Source organism: Gavia stellata, chromosome 18 (genome assembly GCF_030936135.1).
Source record: "Gavia stellata isolate bGavSte3 chromosome 18, bGavSte3.hap2, whole genome shotgun sequence".
In the NCBI taxonomy this organism is placed as follows: Eukaryota; Metazoa; Chordata; class Aves; order Gaviiformes; family Gaviidae; genus Gavia; species Gavia stellata.
Window position 1 is genome coordinate 11,058,161 of NC_082611.1, and position 26,068 is coordinate 11,084,228.

Below are 26,068 nucleotides of genomic sequence, written 5' to 3' on the forward strand. Positions count from 1 at the left end.
GGGGCAGCTTGAGAATTAGTAGAAGCATTTGTAATTAATTTTAATAATTTAAAGCTCTGTTTAAATACTAAATGCTGTATGCTTAGCACTGGTTTTGTATGGTTTTGTTAGCCAATGGAAAAACAATGAATATGCAGTTTAATTCTGTCAGCTGAGTTCAGTTGCACCTAATTTGTATTTACTGATGAGCTCTTCTTGAAAACCTACCTCCTGGCTTCTCTTTCCAGGAGAATGCACTGAAAGTTTCAGGGAATTATTTCATGTCAGCAGCAATGCATTTCTAGGACTTTGTAGCTAATGTCACGGACTTAAACAGTGTTTTCCTCAGACTACCTCACCTGTGTTGCAGGTCACGAGGAATATTCCTGTACTAAATAGGAATAGTCAAGGCCATGTCCCATTTGCATAATTAAATTTAACATAAATAATGCAGGTTCAGCGATCTAGCAGTAGTGGAATTCATAAGACCATCATGGTTTTTCTCTCTCTTACCTTAGAAGTTTTTTAAAGCATGCATTTTTCTCCCTTTAGCAGGTGGGAAGAATGAACGGAAGGGGGAATGAAAGAATGTTGAACCTTTTTGTTTGGCTGTATGATGGAAGGAAACAGGACAGAGAACCTCTGCAATAGATCATTTGGATGGCTTCAGCGACAAGAGAATGATGCTAAACCATGGCTCTGGAAACTTTCTAATTGCTTTTCTGCTGCTGAAAAGTCTTTGCCTTGCAGTGCGAAAACGGTAATTCGTTGCTTTACTAAAGGCATAGTTGATATCCCAGTACAGAGCGGTATAACTAAGTGAGGTGTTATTGCTAACTGAGGGGGGTGAGCGGGGAGGAGAGAAAAAAGAGACAGCAGTTACCATGGTGAGTACAAAATCTACCTGGGAATTTAAGGTCTTTAGTTGTGTTCACACCTCTCTCATCAATGTTGGTGAAAGTAGGCAAGTTGCTTTGCTTGGCAGGCTTTACTTTCTACAGCTCTGTTTGGAATAATACAACTGACTTCTTAAAAAGTGTAAAAGGCAGCTTCTTGAAAGCTCTATGAGGCTCTTGCTGAAGAGTGGAGTAGGGAAGTAGTCTTCACGCTTCCAGACTTTTATTAATTCAGTTTGGAGGCAAATTTAGAATTTTTTTAATTATTATTATTGTATAGTAGTTCCAGCAATTGTGGATACTGTTTTTCATGAATGTTTAATTTTTCCTTGTTTCCATTTATTTAAATGTTCCTGTTCTATAACTGTATATGATTTTATACATCTAAGATGCAAAATGCTAGGGTATAGAAGGAATAATACAACACAATGACTTGAGCAAGCAAGCTCCAGCTGTTAAGTAGCACTCATTCATGCGTGTTCGGTCTGACCTTCAGTAAAAGACATGAGGGGGAAACAGATAAGCATGAATCCTGTTGTGTTGCTATTCTCATGCATCGGGGTTAGGAAGGGAGCTGCCCTAAGTTGTGGAATTTAACACGTAAACCAGTTCCAGATGCACCCTGCCAAAAATTTATCTTCAATTCATAAGATGTGGCATCAGGTAGAGGAGAATAGTTTTGAACTTAGATAATCAATTATTCATTGCTGTGTAGTAGGAAATGCATTGAATTCAAATTGGAAAGTGAAAGTGGTTCCAAAGTACTGGCCTAAAGGCTCTGGAGCAGTGAGTAGTATGCAGGTTAGCTCTACTGACCTTGACTGTTCTGGTGCTTCTCATAACCTTGCTTAGTTTTCACTGCTGCCATTTAAAAAAACCCCTGTATTTCTGTCTATGCATTTACATCTGTACATCTTGATATCTTAAATCAGAGTAGGCAAAAAGCATTATATAGTTGTGAAAATTTGGTCTTCTGTCCTCTACTAGTTTACCTGTTTGATACAATTTCTTATTTTTTAAAGTCTTAGTCTTTTAATGCATTACTTCTAAAACTTTAATACAATTTTAATGTCTTTATTCAGGGTAAAAGATTATTACTTTTGTACCTCCAAACTGTGGGGTTTTTACATTGTATCACATCCATCCATGTTTGCTCTTAAAAGAAATAAATCTTTCTTTGCTTTGCAATTGCAGAGTATCTCTCGGCCTTAGCCTAACTGTTTTCTGCTTTTCAAATTCTGTTTTACAGACTCATTGCTATTTGCTTTATAGCTTTTTGGTTTTGCTGCTTCCAAACTCCACTGATAGCAATATACCTCAGGCTGGCACACATAACTGGCATGTTTCTTTTAAGATTTTACATGTTCAGACAGTGGGGTAATAGTAATCATAAAGTTAACACTTTTCAAGATTTCTGTTATTGTCAAAATTGTAACAGTCTAAAAATATGCTTGTTTATACTATAAAATTATTGGTTTATTTATGTATCTGAATGTAACTGAGGTTTCATTTTCCAGGAGGATTACATGGAGAACAAGAAAGCTGCTGTAGATTTGAAGGATGCTTCATCTCCTCATAATGCTGGCTCTAAACTGTTTCCAGCAGTACCGCTTCCTGATGTTCATCCTCTTCAGCAGCAGCAAATACAGCTTTCACCTAGCCCGAAAGTAAGCTGCTGTGCTCATGGCTCTGACTCATCTTGTACTCCACAAATGCATTGTGGTGGTGGTGGTGGTAACTTGATTCACCCTGGCACAATATTAGACTCAAAAAGCACTGGGACGATTACTTGTCAAGTAGGGTCAGGATTTGCTTTTCAGTCTGCATCTTCACTGAAGAACCCTCCAGCTAGAAGCAATTTGGCAGGCATTGCGAGTGAGTTCCCTGGCATGTGCGTAGAAAACAGTGTATCTTCCTGTCAACATCTGCCCTGTTGTGGAAAACTCCATTTCCAGTCCTGTCATGGTAACGTGCACAAACTGCATCAGTTTCCAGCCCTTCAGAGCTGCACATCTTCTGGTTATTTCCCTTGTTCTGAATTCACAAGTGGGGCTACAGGCCACTTGGATGAGCATATTGCACAGTCGGAGCTAACATCACGTGTGTGCGCCAACCCTTTGCACCTAAACATGGCACCTTCAGTTTGTTTAAAGGGCTCTCACTACTGCAATGACTGCTTGAGCAAGGTTTGTACACATCACATTTCTCATTCATTAAATTTCTCATTCATTAAGGCATGGTATATGGTTAATGTCGAAATGATACTACTTGAGCAAAACACCAGCTTCCACGGGTTGCAGCTTGCATCCTCCTAGTTAGTGATCCACAGTCCAAATGTACCAGATATCCTTTTTGAAGATGATCTCTTTTCTGAGGTAACAGTCAGTTTGATAGGAAGACAAAAGAGGCTATCACAATGTTTAGCTTACAGGGGATCTGTAATGTACTCAAGCAGAATTTTGACTGGACAGCTCCAATTAAAATGTTCCCCAGTAGTGACTCTGAGAAAAGGCTGACAACAGTTAACATGTACCCTTGGGCAGCTGATCAATAAAGATCCATTTGTAAGTCAGGTGAAATGTCTGATGCAGTAAGGATGTTGTAGGTTTGGTTTGATAGGTCTTAGTTCAGTCTTCCCAAATTTGTAATTTGTACCAAATTGGTATTGAAGTATACTTTAGAACTGGTTAAAACTGTGCTTGAATTTTAATAGGTATTTCAAGTGCAATAATATACTCAACTTTGCGAGATGTGTTACTTGAACTTCCAGATTTGAGTTTCCAATATAAAAGTGAAATATCTTCATTTCAATAAACTAAATGGTGAATTTGGTATGCTTGGAATTATGACCACTATTTCTGGGGGGAGGGAGGTGATTCAACCTTGTACTCTTAATTGGGCTGATTGCACATGCCAGAAAGTTTTTTAGAATACATATTAGTACTTCTTAAAGATGGCATGTCTTGATGTGCAGAGTTTAATAGAATCTTTCCTTGCATTTGGAAATCTAGGGCTAAGTATGCTAGGAAAGACTGTAGAATAGAAGCTTCCTTCATGCGGTGATACTGTTGTTAAACTTTGTAGAGTACATCTGAACTTGTGTTTGCTGCAGAAGGGTAACTAACTGCTTCTAGCATGGAATAGTATGTGTTAATACTGTATACTAAATGAACATGTTTTGAAAAATTGTCCCAACAGCCAACCAGAAACAGCCTAGTTGATGCTGCTAAAATCTGGCCAAATATTCCTCCTCCAAGTGCACAGACTGCACCTGTTCCTATCCCAATATGTAATGGCTGTGGAACCAAAGGAACAGGAAATGAGAAGAGTTTGCTGCTGGCGAGCAGCCTTGGCAAATCGCCACAGAAATATGGTAAACCACATTTTTTTTAAATTTGCACTTAGTGGATGTCCTCCTTAAATACTGTTGCACATGAAGAGTTCTCCTAAATGGCACTGTTCTCTGGATACTTCTATAAAGTCATAGACGACTAAACAGTTTAAAAAAAAAAAAAATTCTGTTTTGCAAAGTTGTAACTTGGATTTACTTGTTTTGACTACCTAGTTAACTTACTGTATTGTTTGCATAGAGTTTAGACTTTTTTTACTATTATATTTTTACTATTTTAAGAACTAGAAAAAGAAATTCTAAGGAATTGGAAGCTCTTTCATTCTGGTGGTGTATAAAGAAATTATCTTCAGCAACACTTTGAAAAGCATTTTCTTAGTCTGTAGTGTCTGTTGTCACTTCATATGCAGTAAAGGTGTAATGTTTATAATTACAATACAGCTTTTTTCAGTGTTCTTGAGAGGGAAATACTGTGTGAAATACGTACATGGTCTTTCTACAGTGTTATACTGCTTCAATTACAAAATCATAGCTAGTATGCAAGTTATAAACTTAAAAAGAAGTCATGGAAAAATAAGAAATGGGATAGTTTTTACTATCATTTTAAGACTACACCCATTTTTACGTTTTTAAGGTGCAACACCCCAATTAAATGTTCTTACAAAATGCAATTCCAGTGAATCTTATAGAAGAATAACTAGTCAACATACACCTGAACAAATGACAGTTGTCTGCTGTGCTTAATTTTATATTCTTAGCTAACTTGAATTCTTAGCTTGTTTTTGACCTGTGAGTATTCTGTGTCATTCTTCATGTTTCTTTTCCAGTTGTTTTGTGGGGATGGAATGGGTGTACAATGTTAATTCAAAATTAAATAGATATTCAGACTACTGAAACAGTAGAAACTTTATTTGCACTTCTTAGCCTGTAATAGCAAAAACTGTTAACCTCACTCTCCTGAACTGTGGGATACCTTTGGGTTTCTTCCATACTGCCTTAATTTTCTATAATCACTGTCACTATACTGGTAATCTCATCCAGTTTTGTTTAGATTCTTTATCTAATGCACACTGTAAATTTGAATAGCTTTCATGTTTCACTTCCGTTACTGGTATAGCACCCGCTGAGTTCAGTGTGACACAACTTCAGACAATTTTCATGGCATATGCCACCTCAGCATTTGATAACTTTTTTTTAAATACATTACTTGGTTGTTTGAGAGTTTTTAAAGTAAACCTGAATTTGTCTTGCATCTTTATCCTAATTTAACAGTGACTAAACTTCTGTTTAAGACTGATTTGAGGTATAAAGTTTCTCCCTTAAAGGGAAACTTTGAAAACACCTGATTTCTTTTTTAGATTCCTTAAGAAAATAAAACTGAATTTGCATTCCTGGGCATGTTCTCTAAAACATAAAGCTTCCCATGTGCAAAGTTTATAGTATGCTAATTTTAACATTTTTGGTATTTGGGGATTAAAATGAGCTGTCTTGTTAAACCTGTACAGGGTCTCCGGAAGTTGCAATAACAGGCCAAGTTCTGGAAAATTTGCCCCCCATTGGAGTCTTCTGGGATATTGAAAACTGTTCAGTTCCCACTGGCCGTTCAGCTATAGCAGTTGTACAGAGGATTCGTGAAAAGTTTTTTAAAGGTCACAGAGAGGCGGAATTCATCTGTGTGTGTGACATTAGTAAAGAAAATAAAGAAGTTATTCAGGAGCTAAACAACTGCCAGGTATCAGAACAGCATCCACTTCGTGTTCCTGCTTGAAAATTTTGTGTACTCCGAGTGTGCTAATAGTGGTTCCTGTTCACTAAAGCTTTATGTTAGCTTCTGTGTTTTTTAGTGCATGAGCTTATAATTAGTTTATGGTCTTTAATGATGAACTTCCTTGCTGTGATACTTTTTAAAACTGAAACTGTATTCCATTATATGTAGGTTACTGTTTTAGCTTTAGTGTTCAGAGGGGACTTTGATTTCATCCAGTAATAGATGGTGGTGGCGTTTTTAGTGTTAGCCTTCAAATCTGTGACTAAATCACAGCCTAAAAGAACTATGATTCTGTAAAGTTAACTTTTTTACTTTTGCTAGTGAATACTGTGCTGATTAGTGAGGACGCTTGTAAATTAGTGGTATTGATTGGGGCACCTTTAGCACTACATATTTTCCATCAATACCTTTTGTTTCTTGGTATTTTTTTAACTTTTAGTGCAGGTTTCTAAGTCAGAAATTCCCCTACCACTCCCTAAATAGCAGCTATGATAACAGGCTGGCAGTTTATCTGCTTATGTGATGTAAAATTAATCGATAGTGAGTACTTGCTGTGTTTGTCACCCCTTATTTCAAATAAGGGTTTATGGAATGTTTTTAAGGTATGTAAATTGTGATGGTTAACATGGAACAGTAGAAGTCATCCCTCAGACGTTACTGAATGACTAGGGTTTTCAAGTTCATTGGTCATTAGAACAGTTTGAGATCCATACATGTTGTATGTCATGCATGCGTGCATTAATTTATCTAAATAAAAGGTGCATGTGAAAGCTTGTATTTATGTTGATTTTATGAAAAAATTAAATTTAAGCAATCATAGTTCACATAAAGCTTTTCTTTAGAGCGTATCTGTGTATTTCCACAGGTGACTGTTGCACACATCAATGCTACAGCAAAGAATGCTGCTGATGACAAACTCAGACAGAGTCTTAGGAGATTTGCTGATACACACACTGCACCTGCCACTGTGGTTCTTGTGTCAAGTAAGTGTTTGTGGTACTCATCTACAGCGCAGAATTCAGTTCCTCTCTTCAGTATTTTGCATATGACACTATTCTACTTTCCAAGGGTTGTGTTCAGAATCAGCTTTAACTGAATTGCTCAAGAATTCTCAATGTCAGTGGTAGCAAGGGAGAAGTAGGGACAGTAAGATGAGAACTTGGCTTAGTTAAATCAGCATTGGAATCTGATGTTGAGTGTCGGTAGCTGTGTGCATAAATACTATAAATCAGCTTCAGCAGGAAGCTAATAAAGTAAAACTCAGAGTCTTACGGTAATCTTTCAGAATGATTTGAGTGAAATGTATTTGATTTGTTTTTAATTCTTGTAGTAGCATGCTATACAGTTAAACATGCAAGCCACTCAACCATTTAATTGCTGTATGTTGCCTTGGGTTTCTCCCTAAAGTTAAACAAATATTTTTTATAGAAGTATACAGTACCAGCCGAATGCCTTGCAGATAAATTGCTAGAAGCTGCTATTAAAAGGAAGCCCCTGTCTGATACTGAATGCTAACTGCTGATTTAAATTACGTCTGAGAAGCCTTGTAGCTGTTGGTGCTTTTTCACTGGAGATTTTCAGTGATAAACAGAACTTGTCAAGTGAGATCTGGGGTTTTGTTTCTTTAATGTGACTTTTTTTAGCTTTTTCATGTGTTTCCTTGTTCATTCTATTTCTTCTTTTTTCTCCAGCGGATGTGAACTTTGCTTTGGAACTCAGTGACCTGAGACATCGACATGGTTTTCGGATAATTTTGGTACATAAAAACCAAGCTTCAGAAGCACTCTTACATCATGCTCATGAGCTTATTTGTTTTGAAGAATTTATTTCAGACTTGCCACCAAGGTTACCACTGAAAATGCCGGTAAGGTTTTTAATTCTTAATGCAGCAGACATTTCAAAGTGTCAACTTCCTTTTTTTCCTAATATAGCAGGAGAGGAGGCTGAAATTATGTGTGTTTTTATAGTGAGACATGGTCTGCTGCATATTTGACCATTGTCTGTATTTCATTTACTACCATGTGAATGTATGCTTTCTGCTTTACGACTCTAAAGAATGAAATAATAAAAGAAGAAAGTAGTTAACTAAAACAGTAAAATAGCAAGGTCACATTCTTATAACTGAATATTTTATCAGGTAATGTATCTTACATGCCTTTCTTTCACTGGCAGAAAGTTAGGGTAAGGACTTAGTTGTGCATTAAGACAGCTCTGTGATGCTTTTCTAACAGTTTTGAGTGAGTGTCTACTGTTTTCTTGGGTTTTTTGTCTTCCTGATGATTCCCTCTGAATTCGCTGTGTTGTCTTTGCACAGCACTTGTGACCTTTTCTTTGTTTGAAATAACTTCCTGAACTAAGTGTTCACATGCATGTGTAGAATATATAGAATTCTTGGGTTGCAAACAGTGATGCTTTCTTATCTGGAGAAGTTATGAGGTATTGATCCATTGATCAGGGACTCTGTAGTATCTTCTAATTTTAGATTATATTGGAGATGGAAGTTTGAGGATCTATCTTGGTATGAGAGTTTTCCAAACAAATTGAATGCTGCAAAAAGAATGACTTGGGTGTGGGGGGAGAGCATGTATCACCAGAATCAATGTAAAAATACTGGTTTTGAACAAGAGGGTATTCTGACATAATGAAATCTAAATCTTACTCCCTTTAAACAGGCATGCCATACACTATTATATGTTTATAATCTGCCAGCCAACAGAGACAGCAAAAGTGTCAGTAATAGACTCAGGCGTTTGTCAGACAACTGTGGAGGGAAGGTGCTGAGCATTTCTGGAAGCAGTGCAATTCTCCGTTTTTTAAATCAAGAAAGTGCTGAACGGGCTCGGAAGCGAATGGAAAATGAAGATGTTTTTGGTAACAGGATTGTAGTGTCTTTTACTCCCAAAAACAAAGAACTTAATGAAACAAAAAGCTCCAGCTTTGTGGGAACTGAAAAGGTGAAGTCTCCCAAAAAAATTAACAAGAACACAAAGCTGTGCCTCCTCAACAAAGACTCAAGTGATCAGTCTTCTGGTACCAAAGGCTCTGCTGGGAGAGGATTCCAGATTCATGGATCTATCGTCAAACCCACAAATGTTAAAAGTTTACAGGTATTGTTCTACCTTGTTTAATATTCTTGCTTTTCTTCATGTTCTGAGGATTGTTTCTTTTACAGCTTTATCTTGTAACTTGTCAGTCCTGTTTAATGAATAACTGTAATGTATAGTGACATTCCCAAAATGAGAGCTGTATTAATCTGCTTGGGAAGCAGACAATGAATTTGAGTGTTTTATTCCCTCCCTGCCACCTCTTTCTCAATTTGGAAATACTGCTGGTACTTACTGAGTTTTGAATCCTAGGCCAGTTTTGACTTTTGTATGGGTATTGAGTATAACATCTAGAGGGATCCACTTTGCTAGTTTTAATCTACAGTGTAGCAAGTATATCAACTAATGGACAGTTTACTGTTTTCTGTCACAGAAAATCAAATATTCCTGGTTATGAAGTGTCAATGAAAATACTATTAAAGAAAAATTTGTCACTTATCTAGGTTCCCATCACAAGGGAAGCATCTGGCAAGGAATGTCTGGTGCTTTTATGCTGACCTTTCATCTGTTTTATGTAGGAGCTGTGCCGCCTTGAATCAAAGACAATCAATAGAAATATTGAAAACCAGCAAGAACATCTAAGAGAAGAAATTCCTTCTCCTCAGAGTAACTCTAATGCAGTGATTCCTGTGTCTCTGGCAACCAAAAAAATTGGAACGGGAGAATCATCCTGTAAAAGTAGTCAGAAGTATGTTTAAAACCAACAAGACATCAATGTTGGCTACATTGTTTTTAATGTGAATTCTGCAACATAATGTGTTTTCTTTTTCTTATATATATTTGTAAATAGAAAAGAGACCTCTGCTTCCAGGAGTATTACCAATTCCCCTGTAGAGAAAAAAGATAAAGATGAAACTGTATTTCAGGTCAGCTATCCCTCTGCTTTCAGTAAGTTGACGGCCTCAAGACAGCTCAGTCCTTTACTCATGTCTCAGAGTTGCTGGTCATCTCGGTAAGTGTCTGTGTCTTGTTTGGGAGGTGAAGTGAGACTTCAATATATACACTGATTGTTGACAGCTGCATATGGATTACGTATGCTAAGCATATTACTGTAATACACTGATTTATGTGGAGGCAAAAGGAAACAGTGATGGTGCTGCGTAACAGTTAACAGGGGGTGGATGTAAATATAAGGTGGAGTGAACTCTTTTTCGGAAACTTACTGTGTGGCAATTGTTTCCTGCAAAGTTTGTCTTCAAAGCTTCTGGAAAATCTTCAGAGGTATTATAATCATCTTACTCCTCTTAATTTCAGTGCCTTTGACATTCCCAGTAGAAATTTATCTAGGCCCCTTAAATTCTTGTAGACTTAAATATCTGGCCTTTGCCAATTATTGAAATCACATGAATGAGTTCGACTTTTTCAGTGTGTTAGTAAGATAGTAGAAGACTTGGTGTCAAATATACTATTAAATTGGGAGACTTTGAAACATAGTATGAATTATTTCCTTTCTTCTCATAGGAAATATTTGTCTTGTTATGATGTTTTGCTTGTGGTGAAATTTGTTTTGCCCACACACATATGTACTAGGAAAATACCTTCAAAGTGCTGTACTTGTGCACTTGACCTGTGTCTGTTTTCTGATTAATTTTGAGATGTGTATATCAGAATTGTGCAATAGCTACTTTAGCTCATAAATGTTTTTATTTTACCCAGGAGTATGTCTCCAAACCTCTCAAATAGATCATCTCCACTCACGTTTAATGTAGTAAATCATACCAGTGGTACAGACTGCCCTGATCCTTTTGCAAATGGTGCAGACATTCAGATCAGCAATATAGATTACAGATTGTCCAGAAAAGAGTTGCAGCAAAACTTACAAGAAACTTTCTCAAGGCATGGCAAGGTAAAGGCTAAAATACATTTATTAAATCTGTTTTTAAATACTTCCTGTTGATGTATTTATGGACATGTTTGTAGTCTAGCTTTAAGTGAGTAGGAATGGAAAGCTATCCAAACATGACTTCTAAACTTTGTTAAAAGGAGGTATTGTGTTTTTCCTTTTAAAAAGACAAGACGATCACTTGCACTAGGTTCTTAATTTGCATGTGGTCTTCATAGAGCTGGTATTCTGAAGTTTTGTATATAAAATTCTTAGTTAGTGCCTCGTTAGTCATGCAGGGAAGAGACCTAGGCTTTAGCTGGATAACCTTAAGCTGTGAAGCTGAATTCCTAATGTCAGCTTAAAAATCACAGTAAAAACTGAGTTTCTGTTTTGAATCAGAAGTGATCAAAAACAGACACAGGAGAATCAGTAAAACAACTATGCAAGGAGAGGTAATTTCTGCAGCGGTCCTATTTCTGTCTGATCTGCAGATGACATTCTTCTGGCATATTTTTCTACATGGGAAGATGATGCTTGTGTTAAAGGAATATCGTGGTCTTGCCTTGGCCAAGGCTCACTGCACTTGGTTCTTGGTTGCATTGTCCTCTTGGCCCTGGTTCATCATACTCAGTTCCCTTTTGCGCTGTATTCGGCTCTTGGCCAAAGCAAGACTCTGCTACTCTCATGTTGGCGTGCCTTGTGTTAATACTATGATAAATGTATAAGGTGTTTTCTTTCTTTCAGGTAAAAAGTGTGGAGCTCAGTCCTCATACAGACTACCAGTTGAAAGCTACAGTTCAGATGGAAAATCTGCAAGAAGCTATCAGTGCTGTCAACAGTCTTCATAGATACAAAATTGGCAGTAAAAGGATCCAGGTCTCATTAGCAACAGGCACTGCTAGTAAATCACTCTCTCTACTTAGGTAATAAGCACTTTGGCATTTTCTTAATTGTTCTAGCATGTATTTAGTAGCTGAGAGATGATTTAAAATACTAAGCAAAGGAAGGATAGGGAAATAAAGTAAAATCTGTCTTATGACATAATGAATGTATTAAATACAGCTAGGCTGGTTTTCAGTTTAGCATTTTTACAGTGCTTATATTTTATGTTGCATCTGAAGAGACTAGATCTCTGTTTAATAGTTTCATCACTACTCTTTCATAATACTGATGTACCTCAAAAACTTAGTTAGTGCAGCTGAGTTAAGATTAGATTTGGCATCGTTATTTTTTCTTTCCTCCAAGAAAGTGCATATGAATTTGAGGATGGGGTACACAGTTTAAATGCTGTTGGTGTTTCTTTGATGTCCGTTTTCTGTGTGGAGGATGATAGAACTAGAGTGTTGATGCTAGTGAGGATACAAGTATTTTCTGTTTCAATTTTTTCCTTCCTGAAAGAAAGCATTAGGAAAAAGTTGTTGTCTTCGTTTTTTCACAGAAAGTGCCAGTGAAAATAGTACTTGGAGTATAGAGTATTCTATAATTATGTACTACTTGTCATTATATAATTTACAACTTCATTTCATTCTTGCCTTTTAGTTTATGCCTGTTCAAAGTTCTTAATGTAATGACCAGGCTGGTAACTTCGAATGCTGCAGCTTAATGTTGCATTTTCTAGACGCTTGAAATCTTACCACCGCCTATGAAAGATGCAACTCCTTCAGAGACATTACCTAATGAATTAGCAGAAATATTACTACTTGCACTCCCCTGATCTGAAGCGTCAACTTTTGTAGTGCTGTGATGGAAGGGAATGCAATTAATCCTGTTACATTTATAGTTCATAAACCACATCTGTAAATATCTCACCAGTTTGGGCTGGAGACTCATACTAACAGATTAATTTTGCGCTAATGTTACAAAACTTCTTTTATAGTTCGGAAACAATGTCCATTCTGCAGGATGCACCTGCTTGTTGTCTGCCTGTGTTCAAATTCACAGAAATCTATGAAAAAAAGTAAGTTCTTAGTTGTTTTTTCTCTAGTACTTTTAAAAAGAATCTGATCTTGTGTGATTGTTTACAGTTGAACTATAGAGAGTAACAGAATGGAGTGTTACAGGTTTTTTGTTCTTAGATGTTGCAGCATATTATCTATCCAGAGACAATGACTGTAATACTAATCCTTAAAAGGTTATACTTTCAGTATTTTACTTCGTTTTTCTACATTGGGATGAATAGATTATTACCTTAACATTTTGTGTAGAATAATTTCTAGCATATTCCTGTTTCTTTGACAAAAAAAATGCAGATTACTGCATTTGCTAGCTGTGTTTATAATGTGTATTTATTTCAATTTTTTCTTTTAGATTTGGCCATAAGTTAGTTGTATCAGACTTATATAAACTAACAGATACTGTGGCAATCCGTGACCAAGGAAGTGGGCGGCTGGTGTGCCTTTTACCCAGCAGCCAAGCCCGACAGAGTCCATTGGGATCTTCACAGTCACATGATGGTTCATCAGCAAACTGTAGTCCTATAATATTTGAAGAGTTGGAATATCATGAGCCTGTTTGTAAGCAGCATTGCCTGAATAAAGACTTTATGTAAGCTGTGTATAAAATACTATAAAATCTTACAAAATATTTGAACAGCATTTAACACTTAAAGGTGTATTATAGTTGAGGTATATATGTTCATATAGCGTGCTCCAGTCACTGTTTATATGTTTACAAGAATAAGTCATGCAGAAAATAGGGATACGGCACAGTGAATTTTCTAGGCAGTTATCATGGATCGGTGTGTTCAGGTAAGATTATTGTAATCTAGCACAGCTGCCAAGATTGAATACATCTTAAGCAGAACCTGAAAGGTACACTACCTTCCTCTGGTTATATATACTAGAGATTTCAATTAGCCTGAATTTTGTTATGTAGTTATAGCTGGAACTGATCATTCTTCTTTGTCCTCTAGCTACAGTTAGTAAGTGATTCATACTGGGTTGAAGATTTCCTGAAGCCATATATTAAGTTTTTTGTTTTATTCAGCAGCAGCCAGATTGTGTTACTAGAGCAGTTATTAGGTGTTCACTGTTAACTGCCTGGTATGTGCTGCTAAAATTTAATTTGAAAATTTTAATCTATTGATAATAAAAATGTGGTCTTCTAAATGTTGCTTGTCTTCTGGAAATTTGCTGTAGCTGTATTAATTTTTGTGAAGAAGAAAAGATGGAAGTTGCTTGTGACTGTACATAGTGGTATTGTCAGCTAGTAGCAGTATATTGTGTGCATATACTATAATGTTTACTGTGGGTGTGTATGTGAGCACAGGCATGCTATGCTTAAAGCTATGTGTAGAATGAGCATGTAAACTTCAACCTCTTATTTTTACAGTGAGCATGAGTTTGATCCAGATTCTTATAGAATTCCTTTTGTGATTCTGTCTCTGAAGACATTTGCTCCCCAAGTTCACAGTCTTCTACAGACACATGAGGGTACTGTGCCTTTACTAAGGTATAGTATTTTCATTTAGCCTTCTAGTGTAAGGGCTAATAGGTTTAAAAAAATTTAGATTTAAAACTATCGATGGCTGTTGTAATGCTCTGAAACTACTTGTTTTATTAAAAACTCTGGTTCTTATGTAAGGTGGCATCTTTTATAGCAAATAAGTGCCTTATGAAATGATTACTTTCTGAATTCTTGTTGAGCAAAAAAAGACACACTTAAAATACGCATTTTTAAAGACTTCTGTAATGTGTTAGTAAGCTGTTGAAGCCTCTTGCTCAGGAAGTGTCTCAAAATAATGATATTTTTAGGACAATTGTTATAGTAGTATTTTAGTGTATAATGGAAGCTTTTTTTCTTCCAAAGTTTTCCTGATTGTTATATGTCAGAGTTCAATGATCTTGAAATGGTGCCAGAATGCCAGGGTGGTGTTCCTTTAGAACATCTAATTACCTGTGTTCCTGGAGTTAACATTGCCACTGCCCAAAATGGCATTAAAGTTATTAAATGGATACATAACAAACCACCACCACCTACTACAGGTAAGTATTTATATTTAAAAACTTTTCTCTGAACTAATCTTTCTGCTAAAAAATTAAGAGTAGCATAAAGTAAACATCTTGTATAATTGTTTAAAGTTTCTCTTTATAAAAAGTTTAGCTTGAATGTTCATTCTTTTCTTTTTTCCTCCTGTGCTCTAGCCTGTGTCATAAATAAAGTGCAGTGTTTAATGGAAGTATATTAGTGAAAGGTTCAGTAATATCTTTTTTTTTTTTTGTAGATCCTTGGCTTCTACGTTCTAAGAGCCCTGTAGGTAATCCACAACTTATTCAGTTCAGTAGAGAAGTGATAGATCTACTTAAAAGCCAACCGTCCTGCGTCATACCTGTCAGTAAATTCATCCCAACATACCATCATCACTTTGCAAAACAATGCCGTGTGTCTGACTACGGGTATTCTAAATTAATGGAGCTGCTAGAAGCAGTACCTCATGTACTGCAAGTGAGTTATATGGCACTATTCCTTTTAATTTGGGGAATTATATCTTCAACTATCTGAATTACTGGTTGGTATTGTATAATAGATGCTATGCAATTACCTAGTCCACCTTGAAAGAGATGGTTAACTGAACCTTGCAGTATAATTGCTGTCTTTTTTGGGATGTTGTTTCTGGTTTGTTTTTTTATTGTCTTCACCCTTCCAAAACAGCTTCTGGGGAAATTAACTCTTCATTTAATCTAAGCCTCTGGAATAAAGTTTGAAGCTGCTTTAACCTGTGACTAGTGCTTGGGTAAAAGGTTTTAATTGTGCTGTTTATCATAACACAGCAAATGCTGAGTGCTTCTAAGTTAAGCTGTGATGTGTAGCCTGTGACTTCAGGGATTTCTGTGTGAAGTCAGTCATGTGGCCTTATGTTACAAAAAAGAAACACTATGGTCACATTAGCTTACTACTTTGAACACCAGTTGGCATAGAACTTGAAAATAACCAATACAAATATGCAACAGTTGCAATAGCACTCATGGAGGAAGCATTTCTTGATGACGCGTGCCTTAGGGCAGAAAGTATATGGCTTCATGAGGCTGCCTTTCCAAACACTGTGTCCATTATATCCTTTATTTCTAGCCTACCTATACTAGAATTGGCTTCTAAATATCTTGTAAAAGAACTTACTAACAATGCTAGATGTGAGTGATCAAAGAAAATTTTCTTTCAGATTCTTGGTATGGGTTCCAAACGCTTGCTAACTTTAACACACAGAGCTCAAGTGAAGCGCTTTACTCAAGACTTACTGAAGCTTCTCAAATCCCAGGCCAGTAAGCAAGTTATTGTGAGGGAATTCTTACAGGCTTATCACTGGTAAGTTACCTTTTTAAAGAACAATTGTGCAGGGCATGTCTATCAATGGTGGTTTTAAAACTTAGTGCAAGAGAAATCAGCACTTGAAATCTTAATACAAAACTGTGGCAACTATATTGCCTCTTTGTTGCGATGTGGAAGTTCAAACTTATAATGAAAACAAAAATTAAAAGCTCTCTGGCAGACTGTACTGCTTCCTTTAGTACTGAGTTCATTTAACTTCATTGGAGTTCAAAATGGGTAATTCTATTTCATTAATTCTCTTTGAAGCCACTGCAAGGTTGGATTTAAGCACACAGGTCATGGCACATTAATATGAACAATAAAGGGAAAATTTAGTGTTAGGCTTTCTTTAGAGGGAAATGTAAAATAAATAGACTGTCAATAGATACTCCTTTAACTGGATCTAGCAATTGCACAAAAATGAGGAGTAATAACTGCCTAGCTATTGCCAGGAAGAATATTCTGTTCTAGCGTGATAAAAAAATAGGTTTTTTTTAAGAACCAAGAACAATGCATTCCTTAATATGAAGATAGAAAGTAGTACTTAATGTGCTTTGAGGAAACCATAACATCTTAGTGCTACATGTGGTCTACTTTTGCGTGTGTGCTGTTGTGCTGCATGTGCCAACAGCTCCTTTTTGGGAATGCACACTTCTACGTATATTTCCACTATTGGCAAAAATACATTGTTGGTTGTTTCTAAATCTACTGAATGTGCATCTCCATTGTAGTCAGCTCTGGCCATTTGTTGAATAACAACATATGTGAAGTGTTCTTGCTTCTGAGATGTTCCCATCGGGGAGGCAGGGGGAGTAAAATACCTTTTAATATATTACTTAGTATTGTGAAACTTAATATGGTGTTTTCAAGGATATGGTTTCTGCCTTCTCTTGAGACCTGATCTTGTTTAAGGAGAGCATATGTCTGTAACTATTAAGCAAATACAGACTGTTGAAAGTGTAGCCATATGGAGCTGTGTAACATAATTACATTTTCTTAAATAGCTTAAAACCTAAGCTTGAAAAATATTACTTTGTATTGTCACTTACCACGACTAGTTTGAGGCATCCACTGGTTGGTATATACACCTCTTTCTTAAACTGATGTTCACATCACACTGGATCTTATTTTTCTGGTTAGAATGAATAGATAATTTGAATTAAGACTACTTTTTCCTTTGTTTCACATGCTAGTATTATTGCCAATATGGAAATTATGCTTTTTTTAGGATTTGAGGCTTATTCTCTCACCTTACACATTTTTTGCCTGCACAGCATGCATTAATACTTGTATTATACAATTTCCTAAAACTTTCAGGTGTTTCTCTAAGGACTGGGATGTTACTGAGTACGGAGTGTGTGAACTGGCTGATATAATATCAGAAATTCCAGATACAACCATCTGTTTGTCACAGCAAGACAATGAAATGGTAATTTGTATTCCCAAAAGAGGTATGTCCATGTACTTTTTTGTTACTGTTGCCAAAGAAATTGTTCTTTGACTGTTTTATAACTGTACTAACTAAAGTACAGTGCAACTTGGATTTTTTTGATAACTGTGTTTCTACCTTCATAACTAAGTTATGAACTTCTAGCAAATAAAGGTTTTGTCATTCTAAGAACACTTACAATGGAACAGATAGGAAAGCAGGTGGCAAAACACATAAAATTAATACTACTACTTTTGCATGTAGCTAAACTTCCTGTGGAATGATTAGAGTGGGTTGTTTCCACACAGAAAAATAAGAACATATTTGGCTATTTACTGATAACTGGATTATTTTGGACTGTAAACATGTAAGCTTAGCTTAGTCTTCAGTTGTGAAGAAAATAGTGACTTGATGTGGTATGTGATTAAGCTGAAAATCAATTACCATATTTTCTTGTTTTATTCTGTTGCATTTTATAAGTGTGTTGGTACATAGCTCTTGCTTTGTTTTTTAATTTTAGAACGTACACAAGAAGAAATTGAAAGAACCAAACAATTTTCTAAAGAGGTAGTAGACCTACTGCGCCATCAACCCCATTTTCGAATGCCCTTCAATAAATTTATTCCTTCTTATCACCACCACTTTGGTCGTCAGTGCAAACTTGCTTACTATGGTTTTACAAAACTACTTGAGCTCTTTGAAGCCATACCAGATGTCTTACTTGTAAGTTCTAAAATCCTAAGCTGTACTAAAGCATTTTTCTGATATCTGTAAAACTGTTTCAGCAGGGTTATATTGCTCATGAGCTTTACAGGTGCACAGTTTATAACTCACACTAATGTTAGACAGCTGTATTTAAGAAAGTCTTTGATATAGCTATTTTGGTAAATGGTCCAAGGTTTTTAGCATATTCAGGCTAAGTTTGTTAACAAATTCAAGTTTTCTAAATTGGGATTACATTTACAAAATTCAGTGCATCAAAATTAGAGCTAAGCTTCATTAAAGTTGTGTTAAACTTGCTTTAAAAAAGGTTAATAACCATGTAAGTGCCTATTCTGTTATATTTCAGAAATCACATAGTTTTGCTTGCTATATAGTTATCTTTCGATGTAGCTGAGCCCTGCTGCATAGCAAATGACTGAGTGAAAGCACTGAATTTTAGCTGCAGATAATACTTTTTCATCCAGACTAGGTAAATCACTTTAACAAAGTGTAATTTCTGTTTTGTAGGTATTGGAATGTGGGGAGGAGAAAATTCTCACGCTCACGGAGGTGGAACAAGTCAAAGCAGTTGCTGCCCAGTTTGTTAAACTGCTGCGGTCTCAGAAAGACAACTGCCTTATGATGACTGATTTACTGACAGAGTACAGTAAAACATTTGGATACACGCTGCGTCTTCATGACTACGATGTTAGCTCAGTTCCAGCTTTAATGCAAAAACTTTGCCATGTTGTAAAGGTAACCTTTTATCTTTGTAGTTTATCCCTCTAAAAGGTATGTAATGTTGTGTTAGGAAATTTTCTGTTTTAAATTACAGGTCTCGGTGTGCTTAATATTGTACTCTAGAAACAATAATTCATTAAGGGGGGGAATTCCAAAGGGATTTAAGTATAGCTTCTATATTCCTGTGATGATGTTCTTGTTCTTTTGTAAACTTTCAACTTTATCTGGGAAAACTCATGCTTGTTTAGCAAATAAGTAAAAGATTGTATTATAGTACTTATTTTAACAATACAAATTTGTTTTTTTCCCACCTGACTTCTAACTGTGTAAAAGCAATCATTTCCTGATAACTGTAGTAGTTATCAGTCTCCTAATGTGTTACATTCCTAATTTTTTTGATCTATGGTTTGAGGCTTTGACTATAAATACATAGATGGTCTTATGTCAATGGAAAAGAAAGGTTTACATATACATGGACATGGGCATACTGGTTTAGTTGCTCCAATTCTGTTAACTTAGCAGCTGGTGTTCAGGCTAGAGCTCAGTCAGTTCCAGCTGGCTTGGAACAAAGGGTAAAATCATGTCTGCCATGCTGCTACACAGCAGATAACACTGCTACACAGCTTTTGTATATTTAAAGTAAATTTTTCCATGTAATAAGCTGCTTGATCCTGTGTGCTTTTCACTAGGGGAGTATCAGATGGTGGTATTTAATAACTGATACAGCTGTGCTGAAACAAACCCCAGCTGCACAACTTAAAAATTGATCTCTTCCCTGTTCCTAACTTAATTCCCAATTCCATTTTTCTAGGTTGTTGACACAGAGTCTGGCAAGCAAATTCAGCTGATAAATAGAAAATCTCTGCGGACTCTGACTGCCCAATTGCTAGTCTTGTTGATGTCCTGGGATGGAACATCCTTTCTCTCTGTTGAACAGCTTAAACAGCATTATGAAACAATCCATAGTACTTCACTTAATCCATGTGAATATGGATTTATGACCTTAACTGAGCTCCTGAAGAGTCTGCCTTACTTGGTTGAGGTATGAAAGCTCTTTTTCCTTTCTGGTGTGTTTCGTACTTTGAAAAGACATTGTGGATAGAGGATACAGAAGTATGCACTGTAATTCTTTCTCTTTCTAATAGGTTTTTACCAATGGTGCAGCAGAAGAATATGTGAAGCTTACAAATCTGTATATGTTTGCAAAGAATGTAAGGTCCTTACTGCACACTTACCATTATCAGCAGATTTTTCTTCATGAGTTCCCAGTAGCATATAGCAAATACACAGGAGAAGTGCTGCAACCTAAAGCATATGGATGCAATAATTTAGAAGAGCTCTTGGGAGCAATTCCACAGGTGTGAAGAATTCTGATTTGCACAATGACATTGAGATTTCTGCATGCATTAAAAATAGTTAAACAACTGCAATTTCTGTTAGTTGGTATGAAATACTGGAATAATTACCTTCTCCAAGGAGGCTTATACCAGTTGTATTTTTAATAGCTTCTGAGAAATCTGGACTGTGTAATAAGAAAAAGAAAACATTTTGGTGTTTTTTACATGTTTTGGTTAAATTTTGCTTAAGAACTGTTCCTGGTGAGGCTGCAAACATACTTGGCACCTTTATCAAGTTAGATACTTGATTTCTGTCTTTGAATGGTCTTCCTGGAGAGTGACAAAATGGAATTTTGCAACTCCATGTTTAAACATACAGTTTTGTTAATATGCAGTTAGTACACTTTCTAGCCCTATAGTTTGCCTTTGGCATCAATTATTTTGAGACAAGCTTTTACTTGAGTAGTGTAGTACAAATTAGCAACATGACTTAATTTACTTTTAGAAATAATGTCAGTGCAAGGCTAGATGAAAGGCAGTGAGTAAGCTGCTTTAGACTTTGAGCTTAGTATGTGCTGATGTTTAATTCTGCTTTTTTTCTCTATAGGTGGTCTGGGTTAAAGGCCATGGCCATAAGAGAATTGTGGTACTGAAGAATGATATGAAAAGTAAGCCATTTCAATTTTGAGCAGTATCTTAGTTTCCTTTTTCCTTTTTTAAGAGGTGACTTGAGTAAATGAAACAAACGAACTTGCCTTTTTGTAGCTCGTTTTAGCTCACCTAGTTTTCCCCCTGCTGATCATGTGGATGATCATGGAAATCAACTTGCTGACAAAAATGGACATATTATGGAGACCCCAGGATCCACTTCATCAATGGAACTAAGTCTAGGAACACCTAGCAATGGTAATGCAAAATTGATTTATATAAGAAACTTATTATATTAGGGTAAATAAGCAGAGTAATCAAAGCAGCACGGGGAAAGCTGTGTGAGTTAGTCAATCTGAACTTCTGTAGAAATGCGTTATGGCTTGAAAGCTGTTGAACTTCTCCCAAAGTACATAGTTAGGCATCTGTCCTCTCGACAAGGGTGTCTGTTGTCCTCAGCTGTCAGTGTACATATATAGCTGCTAGAGTACTGTTTCCGATGGATTTTAGTGGAAATTTAAGTCTATAAGCATAAAGCTAATGCAAAAAGATGGTCAGTAGCAGCTTCTGCTAGGACCATCTCCTGTATTCTGATGAGAATATAGTGCTCTTCTGTGGTGTTTTTATGTTGATTTTGTGTTGTTACTTATTTGCAAATAATAACGGTAGTCCTGTCGGTATAAGTCTGTCTCCAAATAAAAATAACTGGGAAATGGTGACCTCAGTTCATATCTTGCTGTGGTCTCCAATTCTTTTACTACCTGCAGGTTGGAGAACTTGTAGAATGTTTCTTGAGTTATTATTTCAGAAGTTTAGGCTTGTCCCTTTTAATGAGGGCAAGTCACTTTATTTTGAAACTTTCAGCTTAATTTTCACACGTAAATGTGTTAGAAGGTACATAGGATATTGGTATGTCTGCAGGAGAGTCATCTGGTAACTGGCCCTTCTCTGTTAAAGATTGTTGCTGCAGGACTTGTTTCCTCAGCTGCTCTTCTATTACTCAAGTTTGGCAAATACCAGGTTTTACTACAGGGTTATATTTACTCAGACAAGCAATAGGTTTAACATACTATTGCTTTGTCTGCTGTATTGTAATTACTTTCCTGGATCAAGAGCTTCTAATTAACTCTTGAATGAATCTGAGGTTAGTTAGCATTAACTAAATTAGTTTGATATTAGTATTTCAAATACAGCATAGCTCTCAAATTCCCAGAATCACATCTGAAGACTTGACACTTAACAGTTCTGAAATGGTGACACCTTCACAGCTTACAGATACTTTGAAAGATGTTCCCTTATTTTTGTAGTTTCTAATCAAACTGAGCAAGAACTTCTTTGCCTCACAAATACATCTCCCGTTGACCTCTTGTGTGAGCCAGTTCCTTCCTGCCTACCATCCCCTCAACTGAGACCTGATCCAGTGGTTCTTGAGTCTGCAGATCTCATTCAGTTTGAGGAACGCCCTGCACCTCTCTCTGGTAAGAGTTTGCTTGCCTATGTTGTATTACTTATGGATGGTAACTCATATAATTTGGAAAATAAAGCATCAAACAAATGGTTGATTATATAAAGTTTCATTTAAATACATATAAATATATACATATATTGCACAATGGGATGTGTTGGCCATGCATGTGGCTTCCATCAGAAACTCTTGAGTACTGATCATAGGTACCCTATTGTGAATCTCTGGTGTGAATTTTATAGGGACCTTATCCACCACTAAAACTGCATTTTGCCAACCTGTAGCAACCTTTTCACTACAGTAATTTCACAGTGCTTTTCTGAGCACTGAGAGACTTAATGAGTGAGAAATAAATTAAACCTTCTAAATAGTACCTGGTGCAGATAGACCCAGAAGCAAATGTCACATCAAGTGCAGAGGTGAGCGTGACACATCTTCTGGCTTCAAATCAGGCTGACAAGTTCTTTTTAAATATTTGTTGCCTATTACCAAAGAAATATTCTTTATTTTTCAAGAACAGAGCATCAATAAATTGAGTTGTCTTATTTATTTTAGAGATAATGATTTTAACAGAAGAAGAAAAACAAAGAATTGTTACCACAGCTCAAGAAAAATTGACCTCTGGTTCTGTGGCATCTAACACCACAGAGAATGCTTCAGTGCCTCCCTGTCAGTCCTCTGAAACCCAACTAAACAAGGAAGCAATGGACAGCCCAGCCAAAAAGCAACACAAAACCAAGGTGAAGTTGGCAGCAAACTTTTCACTTGCACCTGTAACCAAGCTTTAACTCTCTTTTTAGTGTGAAAGACAAATACCTATGGACTCTGCACAAAGTAAAGCTATTTGCTAGCCCTTATGTATTTTAATGAAAGGCCTAGAAGAATTAATTTGTATTTAATGTATTCTGTGAAGATTTTGTTCCTTTTACACTGAACACAGCTGTTAGAGCAGATTTTTTCTATTATTTTGAAAAAAATTCTGGCATTCATTAAATTATTCTGAAATTTTACAGTTTTTCATAAATGTGTGTTCAGTAAAAGCAAAATATTAATTCAACTAAAATGAAACAGATTTTATTTTCTTTAAGCCTCGTTGGTGGTGTAATCATACATGTAGCATATTGTATTCTATAGGCTGTTGCTTACTGGTATTGTTTCAGACAGTATTAATAAAATGCATGATCTGTCTTTCAAAAGCCTGTTGAGAAATTTTAAGTCACTGACCTGAAATGACAAGAGTGAGGGAGTTGATTGTACTCCAGAGGAGAAACTTGCTCTCTGACCTTTCAGGTGACTTGTAACTGCATTGGAAGTTCTGTTATCTAAAGATGTCTGTAGAAGATTATGTGGATTTTTTTGTAAAACTTGTTTTAAATGTTTTCTGTAGCTTTCAGTTCCATTTAGGAGCTTTCTAGGACATTAATGTTTTAAGCTTCCCTTTTATATTTAGTTCCAGTCTGGCATGGATTTGGTTAAGGAAAAGACTGTCTTGGTGTCATGAGTTTAAGATACAGACACACACATTTTATTGTGTCTAGAAATGAAGTTAGGAAGATTCTGATATTTCTGAAATATGCATGTAATGCATAAATTACAGATAATGGAGCAGGTCTTATTAAAATGTTTTGTGATGGAAGGTATTGATGCTATTTCCACCTGTAAGGAAAGTTCTAACTACATGTGGAAATGCTAAGGTTGTTCTGCTTAACCTTGTTTTCTATTTTTAAGCATGTTCAGTAAATGGGAAGCTTATTCTTTGATGTGCTGTCTTTTAGCTGTGTCTGATTTTATTCTGAAACTTACTCCTAGTGTTGGAAGCTTTTTTCAATTTGTGGTATCTTGTGTTGGCTTTTGAAAGGCCCAGCTTTGGAAGAGAGGTTAAGTCAGTGGATGACCTTAACTCTAGTTAGCAGAAATGTCCAGTGTATGAGACTTTATACCCATTCTGGGTAACCATGGCATTTACAATGGGTTGTATTTGCCAGGCAGCAAATAAATTGCTTGTAGTATTGAAAGAACCTATACTAGAGGTTTTCCACTGGCCAACTGAGTATTTTTAAGTGGATTCTATTGTAATATGCAAGAGATAGAACACAGGGTCTAATTTCTCAGCCAGCAACAGGAAATGCCACTGAATAATGGCTATAGACAGAATTTTACTAGTCAGATTTTGTTATAAAATCTTTTAAATTTAGCAAGTGTTACCAGTAGTGAACTTATAGCCATTGTGAATCCAGAGAAACACTTGGAAGTTTTTCTGAGCATTATGGCACAGTATTTTGAGTCCTTAGTAAACCTCTACAGACATACTGCTATAGAAAGAGAAATTTAGAAGTAAGCTTTCTGGGAATGCTTTTAATGAGTTAAATGCAAGAACATCTGCTTTCACCTTAAGTTTGATAAGGTTAACACTGATCAGTCTAGATCTTTGTTTCACAAGTGCATGCATTGGAGAAAAGACCAGCCTGAAATTCTATTTTCATGAGATGCAGCTACAAGTCATCTGGAGTACTAAAGAAAACCAGGTTTTTGCTTTAGAGGAAAATATGGTATTTGTCAAAGTGAGTGTGGTGGCTATACCATTTATGGAGGTCAGCAGATCTTTCCTGGATTCATGTGTGATTCTGATGAAATTGCTGTTTGAAAGTAATAGAATAATACTTTTGAGAAGTTGTGTTCATAGTGTAACAAAATAGCTAATTGAATTGCAATATATTTTTTTATCCAAAGGGTTAAATGAATGATGTGACTTTCAGATTTAAAAGCATTACAACCATGAAATTCTTTAATTTAACAATTAAATGTACTACTTCAGGTTCATGTCTGTTTAAAAAAAAATATGTCACTGAAGCCCTCAATTTATGCACTATCTTTTTCTTGGAATGGGAGGGAAAAGAAAAAATGCTTTTCTTAGCTGTCTACTTTGTTTGGACACTTTCTTTTGTGGCTCAAGTGCTGTTCTGTGCGTTGGGACCAAACAGTTGTGTCAATAAAATTTTCAAGCAAGCATAACCCTTGTCCTTGTCTGAAGACCTGAAAAAAAACCTGTCCTAGAATCTTCAACTTGCCATGTCACATTAAGTTTAATTATCCAGACAGAGCAGAGAGCTAAAATTTGGGGTTTAGTGAAGGCAAAAGAAACACCATAAATCCATAATCTGCTATTCTGGAGAATGAGGGTTTTCCCAATTTTTGCAATTCAGCTGTTAGCAGATGTACTCATATCTCTTACTGCTCTTCATAGAATATAATGTTTAGGGTTTATTTTAGAAGGAAACTGTATTATTTATCAGCCTAAAGAGAAAAATGGAGAAAGGAGTGTAAATGCAACAGGTGGAAGTAAGGTTCCTCCTGAGTTTCAGTCTCACTTTGAAATATTAAAATTGATGTGAATAATGTCATACGGAGTGTTACTGTGCAATAAAGTCACTAAGTCACTTTTGAGTTATAATAGCCTTGTTTTCCAGCTTGCTGAAGATAGTAATTATCCAAGAACTACAAGCCTGGCAAGCAAGTTACTT

The 26,068-nt window shown here is 36.1% G+C and overlaps 1 protein-coding gene across 1 annotated transcript; it reads left to right on the forward strand.

The window, feature by feature from the left end:
• Positions 1 to 571: 571 nt before the first annotated feature.
• MARF1 (meiosis regulator and mRNA stability factor 1) lies at positions 572 to 25,553 on the forward strand. The gene is made up of 26 exons (XM_009811414.2): positions 572 to 739; positions 2,393 to 3,061; positions 4,074 to 4,248; positions 5,730 to 5,956; positions 6,858 to 6,975; positions 7,684 to 7,856; positions 8,665 to 9,099; positions 9,615 to 9,784; positions 9,887 to 10,048; positions 10,753 to 10,942; positions 11,666 to 11,844; positions 12,798 to 12,878; positions 13,229 to 13,465; positions 14,252 to 14,371; positions 14,729 to 14,904; positions 15,144 to 15,364; positions 16,080 to 16,222; positions 17,543 to 17,676; positions 18,175 to 18,377; positions 18,885 to 19,112; positions 19,909 to 20,139; positions 20,243 to 20,455; positions 21,042 to 21,102; positions 21,200 to 21,340; positions 22,390 to 22,560; positions 23,103 to 25,553. The coding sequence occupies exons 1-26, from the start codon at positions 593 to 595 to the stop codon at positions 23,333 to 23,335; spliced, it is 5,238 nt and encodes a 1,745-aa protein (XP_009809716.1). The 5' UTR covers positions 572 to 592; the 3' UTR covers positions 23,336 to 25,553.
• Positions 25,554 to 26,068: the final 515 nt, after the last annotated feature.